This window comes from Aquarana catesbeiana, linkage group LG02 (genome assembly GCF_042186555.1).
Source record: "Aquarana catesbeiana isolate 2022-GZ linkage group LG02, ASM4218655v1, whole genome shotgun sequence".
Lineage (NCBI taxonomy): Eukaryota > Metazoa > Chordata > Amphibia > Anura > Ranidae > Aquarana > Aquarana catesbeiana.
This window is the reverse complement of record NC_133325.1, coordinates 590442739-590464417: the sequence shown is the minus strand read 5'-3', so window position 1 is coordinate 590464417 and position 21679 is coordinate 590442739. Positions and strand designations below refer to the sequence as shown.

The following is a 21679-nucleotide window of genomic DNA, read 5'->3' as shown; positions in this document are numbered from 1 at the left end:
GCTCACTTGTCACCAGAGATGCCGCACTCACTTGTCACCAGAGATGCAGCACTCATTTGCCACCAGATGCAGCGCTCACTTGTCACCAGAGATGCAGCACTCACTTGCCACCAGAGATGTAATTTACTTGTCACCAGAAATGCAGCTTACTTGTCACCAGAGATGCAGCCCTCACTTGTCACCAGAGTCGCAGCCCTCACTTGTCAGCAGAGATGCAGCTTGCTGCTTACCACCAGAGATGCAGCACTCACTTGTCACCAGATGCAGCTTGTTATTTGCCACCAGAGATGCAGCGCTAAATTGTCAGCAGACATTCAGCGCTCACTTGTCACCAGATGCGGCTTGTTACTTGTCACCAGGGATACAGTGCTCACCTGTCACCAGATGCAGCTTGTTACTTGTCACCAGAGATGCAGCGCTCACTTGTCACCAGAGATGCAGCACTCCCTTGTCACCAGAGATGCAGCTTGTTATTTGCCACCACAGATGCAGCGCTCTCTTGTCACCAGAGATCTAGCACTCACTTGTCACCAGAGATATAGCGCTCACTTTTCACCAGAGATGCAGCACTCACTTGCCACCAGATGCAGCGCTCACTTGTCACCAGAGATGCAGCTTACTTATCACCAGAGATGCAGCTTACTTGTCACCAGAGATGCAGTGCTCAGAGATGTAGCTTACTTGTCACCAGGGATACAGTGCTCACCTGTCACCAGATGCAGCTTGTTACTTGTCACCAGAGATGCAGCGCTCACTTGTCACCAGAGATGCAGCTTGTTACTTGCCACCACAGATGCAGCATTCACTTGTCACCAGAGATGCATCGCTCACTTGTCACCAGAGATGCATCGCTCACTTGTCACCAGAGATGCAGCACTCACTTTTCACCAGAGATGCAGCTTGTTATTTGCCACCACAGATGCAGCGCTCTCACGTCACCAGAGATGCAGCACTCACTTGTCACCAGAGATGCAGCACTCACTTGTCACCAGAGATGCCTCACTCACTTGCCACCAGAGATGAAAATTACTTGTCACCAGAGATGCAGCTTACTTGTCACCAGAGATGCATCGCTCACTTGTCTCCAGAGATGCAGCACTCACTTGTCACCAGAGGTGCAGCTTGTTATTTGCCACCACAGATGCAGCGCTCTCTTGTCACCAGAGATCTAGCACTCACTTGTCACCAGAGATATAGCGCTCACTTGTCACCAGAGATGCAGCACTCACTTGCCACCAGATGCAGCGCTCACTTGTCATCAGAGATGGAGCATTCACTTGCCACCAGAGATGGAGCGCTAACTTGTCACCAGAGATCCAGCTTACCTGTTACCAGAGATGCAGCTTACTTGTCACCAGAGATGCAGCGCTCAGAGATGTAGCTTACTTGTCACCAGGGATACAGTGCTCACCTGTCACCAGATGCAGCTTGTTACTTGTCACCAGAGATGCAGCGCTCACTTGTCACCAGAGATGCAGCTTGTTACTTGCCACCACAGATGCAGCATTCACTTGTCACCAGAGATGCATCGCTCACTTGTCACCAGAGATGCATCGCTCACTTGTCACCAGAGATGCAGCACTCCCTTTTACCAGAGATGCAGCTTGTTATTTGCCACCACAGATGCAGCGCTCTCATGTCACCAGAGATGCAGCACTCACTTGTCACCAGAGATATAGCGCTCACTTGTCACCAGAGATGCAGCACTCACTTGTCACCAGAGATGCAGCTTACTTGTCACCAGAGATGCAGCGCTCACTTGTCACTAGAGATGCAGCTTACTTGTCACCAGAGATGCAGCTCACTTGTCACCAAAGATGCAGCTCACTTACCACCAGAGATGCAACTCACTTGCCACCAGAGATGCAGCTTACTTGCCACCAGAGATGCAGCTTACTTGTCACCAGAGATGCAGCTTACTTGTCACCAAGATGCAACTCACTTGTCACCAGAGATGCAGCTTACTTGTCACCAGAGATGCAGCTTACTTGTTACCAGATGCAGCTTGTCACTAAATTTTGAGACCTTCGTGCTGCTGTATCGCCATAGCCGCCGCTAGAGGTCTGGGATTGGCACTGGTTATATTGTCTCTGCCGCCATTTTTGCAAAGAGCAGTTCTCATCGAGGCCGAGGGGAACAAACAAGAGGCAGAGCCCAGGTAGCAATGAAAGCGGCTGCCAATATAAATGGAGCCGCCGCCAACCCCCGCCCTGCGGCCTGGCTCATGACTCAGGCTTTACCTCTTGTTTCTTCCCCACCTTGGCCTCACGGAGAGCTGCTCTTGACAAAAATAGGGGCAGCCCCAGATCTCTAGCGGCAGCGACGGGTGATTCATCACGGACACTGGGACAAAGCTAATTTCCTGTGAATTGTCCTGGGACATGGTAAGACAAGGATTTAGATCTGAATACTGTGAATGTCCCGGGAAAATCGGGACTGTTGACAAGTATGCTGCCGCAGTATACTTGTCTACATGGGAGGGTTCGCAAATGGTTAAGTAACACTAAGAAAAAACTTTTTTTTCAAACATGTATTTACTTAACCTAATCCTCCTAATCCTGCTCTAATCCTCCTCCAAATTCCTTTTTTTTCTGCTTTGATCCAACTTTTTCAGCTATGTTCATTCTCCATGATCCCACTGTATGTAGGAACATAGCCACCCTTTCTTGCTTGCTTCCAAGATGGACTTGTTACTATAAGGCTTGTAGTATACTTAGAGCAGTGCACCTGACTGCAACTAATATTCCCAGCACATTCCAAACAAATGGAAGTGAGGGGAAAAGGAGAGGTTTGGGAGCTCATGAAGGACATTATAGGGAGGCAGAAAAACACAGTAATACATTATTTAATAAAAAATAGATTACAGGGCCAAAGTAGTGGATGTTTTTTTTTGGAGAATAAGTATGTTGTTTAGTGTCACTTTAATTTATCAACACATTACTGAACCCATTTTAGCCAACAGTCCAATTATTGGAAGGTGGCAGTTCTTAAAGCCCAATAGAACTTTCTGTTTAAAGCAGCTAAATACATTCCAGGTTCATCAAGCCTAAATAAAGTAAAGCTTGTAACCTGCCAGCATGCTGCAGAGAAGAACTCTTGCTCTCTTTGGAGAAGCAGTGGTTTCTTCGCAGAGGTCCAACATGCTTTCTATGCAGTCAGACCTAATGCTCTGCAATCAGCAACGCTCATCATGCTCCTGCTTATTGGAGAGCTCTAGCTCACAGACATTCAGGAAGAAAGTGGCTGACTTCCACTCCATCCCCTGGTGAAGGACTGGTGTGAGATCCAGCTTTCAGCACTCGGCAAACCTCCACCTTGATGTCCCAGACATACTGATGTAGCTGTGCCCTCATAAGGTCACTACGTGTTCTAGTATCCACACATTTCACCCTGCTGGTCAAACATCCATTTTGGCACACTTTCCCAGACAATGAACAGTCTGTCGCTTGTGTTTGTTGTTTTTATTGGGGGATTAAACTTGGATGCGGAAAAGGGACATGGGATGCCCAGATAATGAATCTTTAGCAATGGAAATAAATGTAGTTTGAATCCAAATCTGACAGTCCCTTCCTCTGCACATCTCATCCAGCACACTACTTGAGATCAACTGCGACACTTCACTGTCCAAGTCTAAATTTCCTGTCACAATTAGCACATGGCTAGGCCTCACTCTGAATAAGTCCTAACATTTTCCTGATAGTCCATTACAGGCAGGGGTCCCCTCTGAGGTAGCAACCATTTTGATGAGAAGAATAAATGTGCTAACTTACACTTGGTGGACTACTGCTCCCAGCACGTCCAATGCAAATCCTGCCAACCCTCCTGGCTAGAGCGACTTGACTCCACAACAACACCACATTCTCTCCCTCTGGCTCCACATCCAACTCCTGGCATGTTTCTTCCAGAGCTTTCCACTATGCTTTTCACTCACCAAACCCAGCATGGATCCCTCCTGAATGACTTGCCTGGACGTGCTCCCAACTGTCCTCTTTTCTAGCTCCTGTTCCAGGACACCTCGCAATGACCGTGTAATGAGAGGTTCCCTCCCAGCTCTCGAGCTCCCGGTCTGAGGTAACCCCCCCCCAGAAAGGGGATTTCCTCAGACCACCACAGTCTAACACTCCATCATTCAGTCCATCCACCCGACACCTCCTCCCGCAGCAGGCTGACCATGGATTTATGTAGGAGGCCTGCCCCCCACCAATCCCAGTTGGGGACTGGTCAGGGCTCCCACATACACCTCATGTCACCCCAGCTCCCAGCCCTGCCCCCTTTCCAGGACCTTCTCCCTGGAAACAGAGGAGGCGCCCAAGAGCTGAGACACATGTCAGTCACCTGCTGCTACACTAAGCCACTCCCCTGCCACAAGATCAAAACAAACAGGCCTAGCTCACAACATAGGCCTGCCTAAATTTACCTGTGCTGACAGTAAAAACAAACCCACTACTTTAGCACCTACTTACCTAAAGTAGAGGGTGCTACACTGATGGACCTGTTTTTTAGCTACTAAACGTGAGTGGCCCTACATTGAGTATAATAAATCATTGGTCTTACGCAGGGCCTTTTTTTCTCAGAGAATAGGTGAAGGTACTCCCCCCTATCGAGTCACTCCTTGTCTCCACCCCCTACTCACCTCCGAGCACTATACCTGGGTCCTGCCCCTTACCCACCTCCAAGTACAGAGAATACAGAACCATTCATTTTGTGCTGCTGAGTAATTTGTATGGAATTTGTTAAAGATAACAAGAAAAGCTGTAAAATAGTTCTCCTGCAGCCAGCAATATTAGATCCCCCCTTCCACATTCGACTGCCCAGCAACTATAGACCCCCTGCAACAAAATACCCCCCCCCCCCCCAAGAAACAATAGACTTTCCCAACAGCCAGCATCAATAGACTAGACCCTCCAGCAGTCAGCAACTATTAACCCAACTCTTAACAGTAGATCCCTACCAGCAACATAACCCCCTAACAACAAGAGATCCCTGCCAGAGACAATAGATTCCTCAGCAGCCAACAAAAATAGAGCCTCTGGCACAACCCATTAACCCCTGACAATACATACATTCAGTGCCAGAGGTGTTGGCACTGCATTCCCCCACGTTTCTGCAGAAAAAAAAAAAAAACATGGTCTTACTACAGTTTACCTCTGCACAGCCATTGTGCACACGCTGAGGGAGCAAAGTTCAATGTGGAACCTACACATGGAGTGAGTGTACCAAGATGGCACACTTCCATTTTTGGGCTGTCGGGAGGTGATGGGGCTGTCCCCAGAGCATCTGGACTGGTTGTCTGAATCTCAGAAGCAGTTGACAGACAACAGCGTGCAACTGGTGCATTGAGGATGTTTTGCACTGGGAACAGTGAGGGGGTCCAAGCACCTGTGCCTCGTGTGTGTGAACTGCTGAAAGATATAGTTAAAGCCTACATCTTCTGTGGACACTATGGGGAGACGCTTTTAGAATTAATGCCAAGCGATCTGGCACTTATACCATGAATTGGAATACAGGCTACTGCCCAGAGGTACCAGAGTTCTCCCAGTTGCCTGAACTAGGGTATAAAGCCCAAACAACTCTTCTACTGCCAAGCAGGAGGGAGCCAGACTGTTATCAGGGACAGAACTGAAGATGAGAGGCTACAGCTGTGGTTGCAAACGGGGTTGGTTATGAGAGAGCTGAAGCTGCCTACATCTACCTGTGATGGAGAGGAAAAATGAGCCTGTAATATAGAGCCTAACCTAGGGTCACATCAATTTGATGCGGGACAGAGTAAGGAGAAATAGCGGATTGGGACACTTGGGACACACTAGGAGGTAGAGATGGTTCAAACACCCCCCTGTTCGGTTCGCAGCAGAACTCCTGAACAGGGGCAAAGTTCTAACCCGAACAACGAACCCCATTGAAGTTTATGGGAGTTGAACATGTAAAATCAAAAGTGCCCATTTTGAAGGCTTATATGCAAGTAATTGGCCATAAAAGGGGTATGGGAGTTTGGGTACTGCCCTGGGCGACATGTATCAGTGCAAAGTGAGTTTTTTTCAGGATTTTAATGATGCTTAAAGAGCAACAAATAAAACTAAAAATAATTTTAAATATAGTGCCTGGGGGTTCCCTTAGTCTGCCTGTAAAGTGGCGCATCTGTAGCATAGAACATGCTGTAGTAAAAATGACAAATCACTTTTAAATTGACTTATGGTGGCTATTGAAAAAAAATAAAGAAAAAAACTGGTCTAGTACGGATTTTAAGGTTAAAGTTAAATTTAGGTTTGGTTAAATTTAGTTTTTGGCTTCACTGTAGTGGAACAGTGATTGATTGTTTCTGTCCATTCAGTGTTTCCTGAGCTGAGTATTTGATTTCTCACACCTGTCACTGAAAGAAGTTTTCAGAGGACAGGAAGATTCATATAGCCAGTGTGAATATTTAACATGCTCCAGCCAATCTCTGGAAGGAGTCGTCCAGAAGGTGGCTGGAGTGGTGATACATGTTTGGGAGGCCTGAGCAGAGTGTTCTTTCCCATCCATGGAGGGTTCCAGTTCTCGTGGGACTGCTGCTCCTGGAAGCAGCTTCACCGAGGCAAGAAATTGTAGTCTAGGCCTCAGCAGCTGCTGGGATGAGGTCCTGGGGAAGATTGCCATTGAATTTTTGCTGGAGGGCACTTTACCCAAGTCCTGGTCTGGAGAAAAATCCTTTCTGTCTCCCTTTCTGTCTCCCTTACAGAATGGCAGCTTTTACCAACATCACGGCTACTTTCATTTAGAATGTGCAGGGCTGGATAGGGGGCATGCTATAAGCAGTCTTACCTCACCCCTGCATCCCAAATGTAGAAAGCAGAGATTCTCACTGGTCCCAGCTTGTGACAAGAGGAAGCTTCAGCTGATATCAAAGATCCCAGTGGCTAACAGCCAAACTATGCAGGGCTGGGAGGGGGGGCATGTCAGTAGTAGTCAGTCTGACCATGGCAGTACAGACATGCTGTCCCTAGGCACAGCACCTTGTAGCTCCCAACTAGAAGACAGAGACACAAACTGACCACACTAGTACAGATCTGCTTCCATCTCCAGCATGGTCAGAGCAGGGCCATCTTTAATATGGATTGGACCCTGGGCAAACATTTTCCTGCCCCCCATTCAACTTTGCTCTCCACCCAACATCCCAAAAAACAAACAGATCTGCTCCCCAGACTGTGTTTTATTTCTAAAATCTTATTTCTATTAAAGTTTTTTAGTTAAAAAAAGAACCAAATTTACTTTTATAATATACATAAAAAAATAGGTGTGTATAGAAAAACCTATATCAATGTTTAAGGTGCAATGTATATCCTCTGTATGTCAAGGGTATATAGTCCTCAACTAATGTGCAATAAGTACCTATTTAGATATTCAGAGAGGCCAAAAGTTATATTTAGGTTTTAGGTAATCGTATATTCTGCTTTTGTTTTGGGTATCAGATCTTACGCATATTGTTGCTGCACTCGCTAGATGCAGGAAAATAAAGCAAAGGGAAGGGGGAAAAAAGAGATAGAGGAGAAAGAAAAGAAAAAAAAAAGAAGAAAAAAAAAGGATCGCTAAGGGGAAAGAGGTAGAAAACAGATTTGGGAAACATTGTTTTACCGGAACATTCCATCATGGCTGGTTAGGGACGATGGCTGAGTTCCCTTTAGCCCAGGTCAGGAACTCAGGTGAGTCTCTTAACCTGGCCCAGGAATTCCAGATACATTTCATGTATCAGTAGCCATTCCAGGCTTCTGATGGAGTCTAGTTCAATTGCCCATTCCTCAAAGGAGGGTACGGAAGTCAATATCCAGTGTCGAGGAATGACTGTTCTGGCTGCAGTGAGGAATTGTCTAAGCACATATTTTTTCACTGACTGAAGTGATCCAGGAATCATGGACAGGAGGGCCACCCTGGATGATGGTTGAATAAAGATGTCGGTTAGTTTACTGTATAGATCAAAAATTTGTATCCAAAACATGCGCACAGGTGAGCATTCCCACCAAATATGAAGCATGTTACCACCTTTAGTGGTATGAGATCACCAACATGTATCTGATATATTGTGATTGAAGTGTCGTAAGACAGAGGGATATCTATACCATCTAGATACCAGTTTATACCCTTTTTCTTGGGTTTTCGTGACAAGTGATATTTTGTGGGTAGAGGTAAAGCCTTTTTTTTGCAAATCCGAAGGGGAGAGGGTCTGTTGAAGGTTTTTTTTCTATGTTTGAATTGATTATGTCTCTGGACATTGTTTTTAAAATTTTAATTTTTCATTACGTCTTATATTCACTGAAATGCTGTGTGGATTTCCCATATAACAAGGCAAGCTTTTTATATCCATTTTTTTCTAGTATTAGAAAATTTTCAGCACTGAAGATTTGTGAGCACTGCATACTAGGGTCAACTTTTCCAATTGTTATATATGTTACAGTATGTCATTTAGTCAGCTGATGTGTGCACATATCTTGTCTGCCACTGCCTCTGATGTCAATCAAAGTCAGCTAGCCAAACAGGAGAGAGAGGGGGAGTGGCCGGGTCAGGGCTCCATGTCTGAATGGACAGAGGGAGCTGTGACTTGGCTCGAGTGCCCCCATAGCAAGTTACTTGCTATGGGGACATTGAACAGGAGGAAGGGACCAGGATCACAAAAGAGGGACCTGGGAAGAGGAGGATCCAGGCTGCTTGTTGCAAACCCACTGCAAAAGAGCATGTGAGTATAACATGTTTACTATTTTTATAGGGAAAAAAAACAAGACTTTACAATCACTTTAAATCAGCTGCTGAAAGTGCTTAAAAAAATGAAGGTTTTGGCCTTGTTCACACTGGTGCTTACTAAAAGGCACCTTTCCAGCTCAACAAAAGTGCATGAAAAATAGTCCTCTTTAAATTCTCTGTTCACAATCTCTGTGCTCCGTTTTTATAAAATCCTGCTTGCTGCATCTTTAGTGTCCTGTTTAAAAAACACACCTTCCATTATAGTCAATGGAAAATGTTTTTTTTTTAATCATGTGTCAATTTGTCCTCAGGTGCTAGGGATGAAAATGCATGCAAAACGAATCTAAAACATATATGTGTTGTTAAATTTTAACGCAACACATTAAAACTGCGTTAAAAAACAGTATGTGCTTTTAAAAAATGCATACCGTGTTTTTAAGCACATCAGTGTGAATGGACCCTAATATTTGTTTAATTTAGCCACTAATAGGTATAACATTAACAACACTTTTTGCTTTCTTTACCTGTGTATTTGCCTTCCTCTAGAGCTAGGCCATAAAAGACTTAGGGATTCCAATGATGCAAGATATTTTAATATGATTGAATTCGATGAATGTGTTGTTTTTTTCTGTCAGTTAGCTATGGGGCCGATGCATTAAAATGTTCTTGTTGGCCATATCAACCAATCACATTTGCACCATGTTGCATGTTACACCCTTAATACAGGTGCAAAAGGTGGAGTTAGTCTTTAAATTGCATGTTTTCCTTGTGATAGCCAATAACATATGTCCAAATCTTGTCTTTGTTATGCAGTTCCGATAATGTGTTTAAGAAGATAGTTTACAAGGAATATGAAAAAGGCTTTGTTGCATTAAAACGTAGCTCAAAACTGTCAGGTAAGTTCCTTTAAAACAAAAATTAAAATGAATGTCAAACAGTGACTTGTCCGCCTTTCAGTCAGCCTTTGCAGCTACTTGCCGCGTCAACCTTTGCGAACGAATACAAAAACTGTAATTGAGATGGTACTTGACTCCATACAGGCTTGCAACATTTTCTACAGACCAAAGTCCTCTATTTTGGAGATGCTGCGGACATATAAGCGCACTAATGCATATATTATGGTCCTGCAAAAGCATTTAATGTTTTTGGTGAACATTTTTTCAATAATTTCTGAAATTACAGGAGTTTTAACACCACCCAACCCTCCATTAGCTATTCTTAATCTTAATATTGATCATTTCCTGGCCTGTTATTGCTACATACATTTTTTGGGATTGCAGGGCATACCCACCCAAACCACAGCATTTCCCCAAATACAGCCATTTAATAAAAGACCATCAGACAAATGTGGCAAGAAATGGCTGCTGCACTTTATTGGTGTTTTAACAATAAATTCAGACTTGGCAATAAATCAATAACACAGTTTCAACAAATCATATAACAGATTACCTCCTGACACAGTTATTGAACTCTGGAAACCATGGTTCTTATTGGTATAATACAAATAAAATGAGATCATTTATTTTCCACATGATGTACAATTATACATCCACACTAGCTAAATTGATATATCATGTGCAGACTTTTACTGTATTTTCTATGTTCTCCTTTCCTTTTGTGTTATCTTATTTGTTTTGCTTACATTTTTAACCTAATACAATAAGTATACATCATCCTTTGTCAGATCGGTAAACTATAAGGCTCAATGCACACTAGCATTATTTATAAGCACAAAAAATGCTAGAAAAAAGCAGTGGATAAAAATGCTGTTTTTGTGCCAGCTTTTAGTGGCTTTTAAAAGCTTTTAGAATCGCTTAGAAGCGTTTTTACAGTACATAAAGAAAAAAAAACTGCTTGAAAAAAAGTGTTAGTAACATTTTAGTAGCGTTTAGTGTTTTTTTTCTGCCGGGAAAACCTCTACAAAAACTATATTTTTCTGCTCCTAGATGCCGAAACTCAATAAACGTTAATAGCCTAAAGTAGCATGCATGGACACATAGGATAGCACTATTTACAGGAGCAGAAAAAAAATGATAATAACAGCTTCTAGGAGTTTAAAAAAATGCTAGTGTGCATGGAGCCTAAGGGATATTTACCATTAACACCAATGTTTGTTGTTTTAACAACTATACAATGCACATATATCCAGCGTATTATAATTAATCTTAGACTATGCATCATTTTTCTGTAACGTTCTATTTGTTAAAATTTAATAAACATTAATGAGAAAAAAAATTATGGTTTTTCAGTGTTTGGCTGAACCACAGAAGTTTTTTTTCTCTTAAACCTCTTCAGCTTTGGCAAAGTTTAGGTGGACATTTAGCAAACACATCAATGTGTGCACACCCAGCATTCAGCAAACAGTAACCAGCCCTATACAAACAAGGCATTTTGCTTTGTCTTTGCATTGGGACCGCATTGAGCAACACAGCCCCAACACAGCCCCAACACAGATGTGAATGACCCCTAAAGAAAATTGACTGGCTTCTCTGGTGTGGAGGTGAAATGTTTCCAGAATCTATAAATCATGTTTACATTGCTTTTATTCATTTTAGAATATTGTACTATGAATGTTTTGCATATCTTCACTTTGTTTTACTATATACTATTTTGTCACTTTAAACTCTGATATTTTCATTGTTTCAGTAAACTATAAATTATATCATAGAAATGTTATGAAACAGCAAAAATAGCTAGCTTTAGTTTATTGTTGCTTTGGCATATATTGTTTTGCACTCTTTTAGGTCAACACATAATCTTTCCTTATAATTGCATTTCCTGCAGCTCAAATCCTAAAATCTTTCTTATCCAAGAATCCCTGCTGCTAAAGTATTTGCTTCTGGTGATGGCCATACTCAAAGGCTGATAGGCATGAGACTTTTAATTACACGCTCTAATATATAGCGCGGTCAGAGGTAATTACATTGGAACGTTGTTTTATTAAAGAAGGAAGTTCCAGCAATCCTTTATTAAGCATTAGTAGGTGGAAAATTCCATTCTGGTCAAAACTACATTGTATGTAGTATTGTAGCGCTGCTTCACAAAATAAAACGATTGTGAAAAAAAGGGCAGAAATATTTTCTTCTAGAGCCGAAAGACCTTGAAAGTCCTGTATTAGACACACAACCTTATTCAGAGATGAGTTTGTATTCTAGAGTGCTAATCATTAAAGCCCAATTAAAAATCCAGGTAAAAATTATGAATACATTCCAGTTTCATCAAAACAAAATGTGTGCAAAGTCTTAGTGTCCATTTTCTTTAGAAAGCAGACACATCTTGTTCCTCCCTTTTTTTCACTTAAAAATTAAAATGTCATAAAAATGACTTAAACAGAAAGCAGCCACATCTTGAGTAGAAAAGTCTGCCCCTGCCAGCATGTTGTAAAGAAGGGCGATTGCTCACACGCCATGCTCCCTGCTGCGTCAGACCTGCTGGAATATGCTTTCTGCTGATTGGAGAGCTCTAGCTCTGACACAGAAGAAGGTATGTTGGAACTCTGCAGAGAGACCATTGCTTCCACATAGAGCCCTTTTTAAAAAAAACCTGCGCTTATCCAACCTCCAACAGATGTTGCAATAATTACTACTTGAAAACAAAAACAATTCAACTATTTTAAATAATCAGAATATAAGAGCCGCTACCCACTGGATCTGAATATAAGGCTCAAAAAGTTATCTAAAAGTGACTAGGTGCACTTCTCTATATAATCACCAATTTCCTAATATTCACAAATACATAAACAATCTACTCAAAAAATAAATTTACATGTGAAAAATGAAATAAAATAAAGTGTCAATCAGTTATCCATATTAAAGTCCAACGTGGTGATTCATATACATGGAATCTGCTAATGACAGTCGAAATAGATAATAGATATCCCAGTGATTCAGTGTGCAAAGTCAGCAAACAAAAAGTGACAGGGTGCTCATAGAAAGGCCGTCCCTACATCAACTCACGCCTCCTACCAGAGACTTCAGATCTCAAATTATAGAGATCTTAATCGCCTTTATCCCCACATGTCCCTGTGGTTATAGGGACAATAAAAGGTATCATCCACGTTTAGGCTCAGCCTTATTACCATCCATGGGTTTCACCCGATGTTCGATCAAGCATGTATTACACTCTGTCCTCGATGGTTCTCAAGCATATATAGGAGAAGGAAAGCATTTCACAATGTAGTATATTAAAATCCAGTTTTATTAAAAAGCATATATTGCACTCACAACTAAATGATCAAAAGCCAGCAGGCTCGTGCGTGATGACGTCACAGATGTGGCTCCACTCAACGCATTGCCCTGTAATAGGCGTCAACTGGGAAAGGAGCCTCACTTTATTTTATTTCATTTTTCACATGTAAATACATTTTTGGAGTACATTGTTTATGAATTTGTGAATTTTAGGAAATTGGTGATTTAGAAAAGCACACCTAGTCACTTTTTTCGATATATTCCACCGGGGTCCCTCTCGACAACATGCTGGCAGGACACAGGCTTTTCTGCTTAGCCTGTGAAGAAATAAAATTAACCGTAAGACTTTGAACATTATTTTGTTTTGATGAACCTGGAATATGATTTAAATCAGGGGCCGTCAACCTCCAGGCCGCATGGGCAGCCGGCATGAGACACCTGGGTGGGCGGGTGGCATGAAAGAGCTGGGTGGCTGGCATAAGAGAGATGGGTGGATGGAAGAAGCAAGCGGGCAAACAGAGATGACATCATCTCTCTCTGCCCCCTGCATCACCGCTCTTCCACCCTCACAGCCGGTGTCCTGTCAGCCTCAGTGTCGAGGTGTGGTGGGGAGCAGAGAGATGACATCATCTCTCACTGCCTGCCCCGCATCACCGCTCTCCGGCCATCATTCGGAAGCCACCACTGCACAGAGGCCTGCCTCTGTGCTAAATGGACCAGTGCTGCCACCAATGCAGTGGCAAGTGACATTCTGCATCTTGTGACAGGCAACGTGGCAAGTGGTGTGGCAAGTGACATTCCACATCTGATGACAGGCAACGTGGCAAGTGACAATCCACATCTTGTGGCAGGCAGTGTGTCAGGTGATGTGGCAAGTGACATTCTGCATCTGGTGACAGGCAACGTGGCAGGTGGCGTGGCAAGTGACATTCCACATCTGGTGACAGGCAACGTAGCATGTGGCATGGCAAGTGACATTCCGCATCTGGTGACAGGCAAGGTGTCAGGTAGCGTGGTAAGTGACATTCTGTATCTGGTGACAGGCAACGTGGCAGGTGGCGTGGTAAGTGACATTCCACATCTGGTGACAGGCAACATGGCAGGTAGCGTGGCAAGTGACATTCCGCATCTGGTGACAGGTAACGTGGCAAGTGACAATCCACATCTTGTAGCAGGCAGCGTGGCAGGTGACATGGCAAGTGACATCCTGCATCTGGTGGCAGGTGACGTGGCAAGTGACATTCTGCATCTGGTGACAGGCAACATGGCGTGGCAAGTGACATTCCACACCTGGTGACAATCAATGTGGCAGGTGGTGTGGCAAGTGACATTCCACATCTGGTGACAGGTAACGTGGCAGGTGGTATGGCAAGTGACATTCCACATCTGGTGACGGGCAACGTGGCAAGTGACAATCCACATTTTGTGGCAGGCAGTGTGTCAGGTGACGTGGCAAGTGACATTCCGCATCTGGTGATAGGCAACGTGGCAGGTGGCGTGGCAAGTGACATTCCACATCTGGTGACAGGCAACGTGGCAGGTGGCATGGCAAGTGACATTCCGCATCTGGTGACAGGCAACGTGTCAGGTGGCGTGGCAAGTGACATTCTGTATCTGGTGACAGGCAACGTGGCAGGTGGCGTGGTAAGTGACATTCTGCATCTGGTGACAGGCAACATGGCAGGTGGCATGGCAAGTGACATTCCGCATCTGGTGACAGGTAACGTGGCAAGTGACAATCCACATCTTGTAGCAGGCAGCGTGACAGGTGACATGGCAAGTGACATTCTGCATCTGGTGGCAGGTGGCGTGGCAAGTGACATTCCGCATCTGGTGACAGGCAACATGGCGTGGCAAGTGACATTCCGCATCTGGTGACAGGCAACGTGGCAGGTGGCTTGGCAAGTGACATTCCGCATCTGGTGACAGGTAACGTGGCAGGTGGTGTGGCAAGTGACATTCCGCATCTGGTGACAGGTAACATGGCAAGTGGCAATCCACATCTTGTAGTAGGCAGCATGGCTGGTGACATGGCAAGTGACATTCCGCATCTGGTGGCAGGTGGTGTGGCAAGTGACATTCTGCATCTGGTGACAGGCAACGTGGCAAGTGGCGTGGCAAAAGACATGCTGCATCTGGTGACAGGCAACATGGCAGGTGGCATGACAAGTGACATTCCACATCTGGTGACAGGCAACGTGGCAAGTGACAATCCACATCTTGTAGCAGGCAGCGTGGTAGGTGACATGGCAAGTGACATTCCGGATCTGGTGGCAGGCAGCGTGGCAAGTGACATTCCGGATCTGGTGGCAGGCTGTGTGGCAAGTGACACACTCAGAGCACCCACTGATTCTGCATTATGGTGAATTGAACTATTTAATTTATTACTACAATGTAATAATATAAATACTGCGCTTCAATCACCCTGACACCATATCAAGCATGGTGCCATGATGATTGAAGCGCTAACACCAGTCATTGCCTATGAAAAATTGTTTAAACTTTGGTAAAAAACTTTCTTCCACGCAGCAGGTCCCTGGTGCCAAAAAGTTTGGGGACCAGAGACTTAAAGTAAAGGTTCAGTTGGGTTTAAAGTGCAGTAAGCCATAGCAACCAATCAGAATCAGTTTTGTACTAGTTCAGTTTCAGCAGGGTGAGTTCTGATTGGTTGTAATGGTTTACTGAACCGCATTAGTCCTAAACAAGTAAAAGCTAAGGTTCCTTACTTGTGGGAAACTGTCCCATGATAGCAAGCCACTGGGACCAATCAGCTTCAGCCATGGAATTCTCCATCCTGCAGCTGTGTGTAATAAAGGGATGGGGGTGCTTGTGACATTGTTGACCTAATATAGGAATATGGCCATATTAGATCATTAATGTCACCAGCTTCCCAGCCCCTTTGTTATTCGCGGCTGCAGGGCAGGGAATTGTACAGCCACAGCTATTTGGACTGGTGGCCTGCTAGTATGTGACCATTTTCCATGTGTTTGGGCTGAAGTCAGTTTAACCCACAGTAGCTCTTTTAGGAATAAGAACTCCCCAATGTTATCCCTCTTTTATACAAGCCTCATACTGTATATGTACCTATTTATTGTATATTGTGATGAATGCTATATACATTGTTTAATAAACAAATGCCTAAACTAAATAAGCTGATCTGATCATGTCAAGTATTACACGGAAGCCATTTTCTTTTACTACATAATATTTTCAAATAAAAGAAGAAAAGCATCTAATGTAGGCTGTGCAGTCCCAAATTTGTCAACATAAAAGTGAGAAGTCTCCGCTGTGAATTTTTATTAAAAGATTATCCTATTGGAGTGCTGGGAGAGCAAATCCCAACATTGGATGGATATTACAACCTCTGTAGATTATAATATCCCGGGTTTGGTTTTCCACATTGCGGAAATATCAGCTTTGGTCGGCATTTGCCTTAGCTAGCATAACTAAAACTTGTGAGAGAGTTGTATTCCAACAAATGCCTGTTAGGGAGGTTCAGCTAATTCTAGTTAAGTCAGTATCCAAAATATTTACAACCCCTAGCAAAAAGTATGGAATCACCACTCTTAGAAAACGTCCATTCAATTGTTTAATTGTGTAAAAAAAAAAAAAAAAAATTTACAGACATACCTTGAAACTAATTTTAATTTAAAGCATTTGTTACCCTAACAAAAAAATCAAAAAAAAATCCTGTTCTTTTAAAGCATGTTATACTGCACAGTGCTTGTGCTGTGTGATTTGGCCCCCTGTATCACCTGAATTATCTGGTTGATCCTGCCTGGTTCTGCCCTCCCCTCTATAAACTGACCACGGTATATCATGGCTGCTGAGTCCTGACACCGTGGTCAGTTTACATGCCTCTGTCACCCGCAGCTATCCTGTCTCTCCTCTGTCCTCTCTCCCCCTCTCTTCCCTGCATGTCTGCTCTGTGTCAAGTGCCTGACCCCTCTCCTCCTGCTGCTGAAATAACATTTAAAATCTTATATAATCCTATGTGTTTGTTATTGCTGTGTGCTCCTGTCTCTGTGATTTATTAAAAAAATGCAGTATATACCGGATTTCAGAGCACCGCTCGACGCTCACGTGACTGGCCGGCTCTTTCCTTCTCTCCTCCTCCTGTCCGGACTGATGTCAGCGGCCGGTCACGTGAGCGCTTGACCGGCGCTTGTTTTTTTCTGTTTAGGTTCGATGGTTTTCATTTGGCTTTTCTGTATCTAAATCCCATTTCCTTTAGGCGATGTCTTACAGTTTGGTCACAGACATTGACTCCATTTTCTGACCATTTGTTCCTCATTTGTTTTGTTGTGCATTTTCTGTTTTCAAGGCATATTGCTTTAAGTTTTCTAACTTGACGCTTTGATGTCTTCCTTGGTCTACCGGTACGCTTCACTTTCACAAACTTCCCATTGGATTTGTACTAACAAAAACCTTTATTAACACCTAAACAGAAAGAAAACAAGGTTACAGTGTACTAAGGATAAGAAATCATGGACTGCGTATGACTGGATGAAAATGATATTCAGTGATAAATCACCAATCTGCATTGGGCAAGGTGATGATGCTGGAACTTTTGTTTGGTGCCTTTACAATGAAATGTATGAAGACGACCGCCTGAAGAAAACATGCAAATTTCCACAATCATTGATGATATGGGTTGCATGTCAGGTAAAGGTACAGGAGAGATGAGAGTCATTAAATCTTCAATAAATGCACAAGTTTATATTGAGGTTTGGGACACTTTTCCTATTCCATCGATTGAAAGGATGTTTGGTGGTGATAATATCATTTTTCAGGATGTAAGCTGATGCAGATGTTTGTTTTAGAACTGCAAAGTGCATAGTGATTCCATAATATTTTCCGCAGAATTGAGGGATTCCATATTTTTTTTCCTCTGCTTAATCTGCAAAAACAACTGACTACAGTTTTCTTTCTTTTTTTTCTTTTTTTTTAACTGTTTCTTAAAGCCAGAAGGTTGGAATGTTAAATGAAAATAGTTTTGCGGAATGTCTGTGATTCGTTTTTTTTCTACACAATGAAACAATTGAATGAACATTATCCAAGAGGGGTGATTCCATACTTTTTGCCAGGGTTTGCAGTAATGGAAACAATCATTTATTTTCTGTGTGTTCCCCCTAGGTATCTTAGGACCAACTCTACGTGCTGAGGTTGGAGATACATTAAAAGTTCACTTTAAGAATACAGCTACAAAACCTCTTACTATTCACCCGCAAGGAATTTCATATGGGAAACTTTTTGAAGGTAAGTGTTTTTTTTTTTTTTTTTTTTACTGTGATACATAATTCTAACGTGATTCATAATGCAGTACTAAAAATGTTTTGTTATTGTGAACTATTATTTTTGTAATAGTTTGCCTCTGATTCAAGGTTTTTGCTTGTATTGAATTCTAACATACACTGTATAGTAGGTGATTACATTGTCTAGTTATTTCAACATATTTCATGAACCTGTTGTAGGCTGCCAATTGGCTCAAATCTCACAGGCAGGGGTCTCAGTGACACACTATGGGCTTGTTCACACTTGACTAAATTTCTGACTCTCGGCAAACGCTCCTATAGCGTTTGTATGACCTTAGTATTAGTCGTCAATGAGCTTTAGAATGGAGCGTTTTACAAGCGTTAAAAACCCTCCCTAAACACCCCATGCGTGGTTTCATAGTGTTTGATGACTGTTAAAACTGCTCCACGATGGAAAGTGACAAAAAGAAACAAATTTTAACGCACCGCAACCGCACCAAAACTGCGCTGAAAACGCCTGCCAGAGCATTTGCGGAGCGTTACCATAGACTTGAATGGGAGGCGTTGAAAGGCGCGATGCAACGCTAACGCTTAGTGGGAATAGCACAATGTGCTGTCTATTATATCTTGTGCATAGGCATTTGAGGGGCGTTTTAAACGCCTCTGAAACGCCTCTCAAATGCCAGCTCTTAATGCCAGTGTGAACTCAGCTCAATATGTCTGCAATAAAAACCACTCATCTAAGACTTTACACTTTAAAAAGCACAGTGCGGGTCTGCACTTGTTCCTACAGCCGCACCCACCCGCACAGAAAAACGCAGATGTGTGCGGGTGCTATTAATCCTAATGGCACCTGCACACACTGGAAATCACAGCAGCTGCTCCTGTACTGGGTTTTGAACTGCAATTGTGGTTTCTGTGTGGGCTACGATTTAAAAAGTGGAGCAGGTCTCTTTTCCCTGCGTTTTTAGAAGGCACAGCAGCATCAATAAATAAAAGCTGACCATTGTAAGCACCCCTATTAATGTTAAATGACTTGTATCAACTCTCTAACTGCCACATTTGTTGGACAGCTCGGTCATTTAAAGAAAGTTGAAAGATAACAGACTTATGCCGCGTACACACGGTCGGACTTTACGGCAGACTTTGCGGACGGGATTTCGTCCGACAATTCGATCGTGTGTGGGCTCCTGCGGTCTTTGTTTGCTCAAAAGTTGGACGGACTTAGATTTGAAACATGTTTTAAATCAATCCGTCGAACTCGAGTCCGGTCGAAAAGTCCGCTCGTCTGTATGCTAGTTCGACGGACAAAAAGCCACGCTAGGGCAGCTATTGGCTACTGGCTATGAACTTCCTTGTTTTAGTCCGGTCGTACGTCATCACGTACGAATTCGACGGACTTTGGTGGATTGTGTGTAGGCAAGTCCGTTCATTCAGGAAGTCCGTCGAAAAGTACGTAGAAAAGTCCGCCGAGCAAAGTCTGCCGTAAAGTGCGCTCGTGTGTACGCGGCATTACTGGCTGGGTCAACAGTTGAAAATATAAAAAAAAAGACGAAAAAACAAGACTAATGCATCCATCACATTTTAGGATTGGTAAGATGCAGGGACCCCTGCAGGGCTTCAGGCCATGGGTGTATTGCTGTACAAAGCTGAGTCTCATATATGTTATTTCAAAAGCTATGCTCTATATTCTTTAAATCTTCAGCTTTCAAAAAAATACCTGGTGATCATGCTGTGAACGCCCCTATTCAGGGTAATATAGAATGGTAACTAGTGAGAATCTCAAACGTTTTCCAGCTAAGATCCAAATCCATGTGTGCGAGCCCTCAAGAAAGCTGTCACCTGTATGGGCTCAGACCGCAGATGATTGGCTCGTACAGGTTAAAGCTTTCTGGTGGGCTTGCGCATGTGTGTTCAGGTTTTAGTCAGAACATACATGAGCTCATCACTAATGACCACATTCTGCCCTTTTCTCCCAGTCGCTAACCTGAGTTATCACCCTGTCACATCTGTTACCAGCGGATATCTCAGATGGATACCAATGCTCATTAAGAAGCCGTGTTCTGCTTATTTCACCATTTGGAAGCCCACCCTAAATTATGATACACAGCTGTCATATGCAAGTAGACAGAAAGTAACTGCAGAGAGGCTATAGCAGTATCTTCTAATAGAAAAAAATATCAATTGTATATGATGCACAGTTCTCTATTAAGCTAAATGGCATCCAGTTAGAGTTCATATCTACTTTAAACAAGACCTCTAGCATACACTCCATCATAAAGGCAATTCATTTTATAGATCAAGGGCCTTATCACACTGATAATTTTGTAACAGGCATTTGTAACAGCTAAAGAATATTTTTTTTAGTGTAGCACACTGATGTCTAGGCAGAGTTGCTCCTAAATTTACCTGCCAGGTATAGTTGCCTTGGCCAATTGTTAGGGATCAATTGATTTCACCCTAAGTCTGGAATTGCTGCACTTCTTCTGTCGCTGGGTGGGTGGGTACCTGGTGACATTGGATAAGATAAGGGCGATACAAGAACAGATTAGGAGTATATGGAGTGTCTCAGCCAATGGGCGGGGGTTTTCTTGGCCCCTTGGCCTGCTGGGAGAACCTATATATTTAAGTTGAGTAAGGTGATAGGTGTTCTGTGCCACCTGGAGGGCTGTCTGGTTGGACGTGTGTTGTGCTGCTAGGCCAGAGTTTGGGCCTATCCCGGGCACATCTGGCTGCTAGGCTGTCTAAAGGGGCTATCCAGAAGCAAGAGAGCAGCATAGGGTTGGGATTGCGGCTTGCAGTCCAACCAGAAGCAATGGTTCTACCGACAGGAGAACCTGTCATGGTCGGAGGAAGAGGGAAAGCTGTCGCCACTAAGCGATCATCCGCCTTGTTACCAGGGACCACAGTGAGTAGCTGAAGCAAGTACCGGAGCAGTATTCTCACCGTCCAGAGACGGTGAAGAATTGGGAAACTTCAGCAGGTGCCAAGCCAGGGACCCAGTCAGTGGGGTGATGCTTGAGGAGTATCTGGAGTGCCAAGCCAGGGACCAAGCAGGGAAGCGGGGGTGACGCTTGAGGAAGATACTAAAGTAAGAAGATTAGAAGAGCTCACAGGGCTCAGTGACAGTGAATCAGCAAATCTAGTGAGAGAGACTGGGAGCTCAGTGGGCTGAGAATCTACAGGAAGTGATTGTATAAAAGTAAAGGAGTTTGTTATAATTTGTGTTAGAAACTGTTATAAGACCGTGGCCATAGGAGACAGTGCTCCTGCACATGCAGATGTGGTGTCTTGCTGGATGCCTTTTCCTGCATGGCTGTCTACCTGTAGAAATCTCTGAGTCTGCCAATTGACATTGCAACTAAGGGTGTTCTGGCCCTAAACCCTCTCTCTCACAGTTCTGTTCAAGAGAAAATAAATCTCTTTGCATTCAAGAAGTGTCTGGCACCCATGAATCTACTTTACATCACACCCACTATGCCTTGCAACCCACTTTATACAGAAGGATGTCAGCTGTCTCTGGCTCTG

At 43.5% G+C, this 21679-nt stretch overlaps 1 protein-coding gene across 1 annotated transcript in view; it reads left to right on the top strand.

Annotated features, from left to right (window-relative positions):
- Positions 1-21679, top strand: part of F5 (coagulation factor V) — a 164785-nt gene that overhangs the window by 16110 nt on the left and 126996 nt on the right. The window contains exons 2-3 of the mRNA XM_073616258.1: positions 9523-9605; positions 18033-18155. Coding sequence (XP_073472359.1) covers positions 9523-9605; positions 18033-18155 — 206 coding nt within the window. The remainder of the gene's footprint in view (positions 1-9522; positions 9606-18032; positions 18156-21679) is intronic.